We start from the raw sequence: 490 nt of genomic DNA on the forward strand, positions 1-490 counted from the left end.
CTTCGATCTCCGTGTTAAGAAATCACCCACATGGTAATAAGGTGACGCTAATCTCGCCCATTTGCATGTGCCCTGTCATTCCATTACTCTCCCTTCTCTCACTCCCTCACTTCCCTTCTCCCTAACGACCAAACCTCAAACTCTCTCTCTCTCTCTCTCTCTCTCTTTCTCTTTTATCTCCTTTTCTTTCGTAGTCCATTGTTTTTTCCGTTGCAGGAATTCAAGGAAGCAGAAAAATCTCCGAAAGATCCTCTCGTTCCGTCACCGACATCCCTCACAGACCAATCAAATCGATCCACCTCACCAGGAACAAATGAGATCCTCCGCCACCAGCATTACTACAACCACCAAAGCCGCGAACAGCCCCCTTATAACCTTCGAACACAAGAGGTACGCTCTTATCGCCATGTGTTTCTTTCTGCTTCTCTCTCTGATCCACAAAAATTTTGATCAGATCTTTTTTTTTTCTCAGTGGACTTTTTCTTACTGT

At 44.9% G+C, this 490-nt stretch overlaps 1 protein-coding gene across 1 annotated transcript in view; it reads left to right on the plus strand.

Moving 5' to 3' along the window:
* The window catches only part of LOC110425167 (uncharacterized), an 8,531-nt gene continuing 8,041 nt past the window's right edge, over window positions 1-490 (plus strand). The window contains exon 1 of the mRNA XM_021439988.2: window positions 1-390. Coding sequence (XP_021295663.1) covers window positions 314-390 — 77 coding nt within the window. The 5' untranslated portion in view covers window positions 1-313. The remainder of the gene's footprint in view (window positions 391-490) is intronic.

This window comes from Theobroma umbraticum, unplaced genomic scaffold (genome assembly GCF_002168275.2).
Source record: "Theobroma umbraticum cultivar Fairchild unplaced genomic scaffold, ASM216827v3 scaffold_81.0, whole genome shotgun sequence".
Lineage (NCBI taxonomy): Eukaryota > Viridiplantae > Streptophyta > Magnoliopsida > Malvales > Malvaceae > Theobroma > Theobroma umbraticum.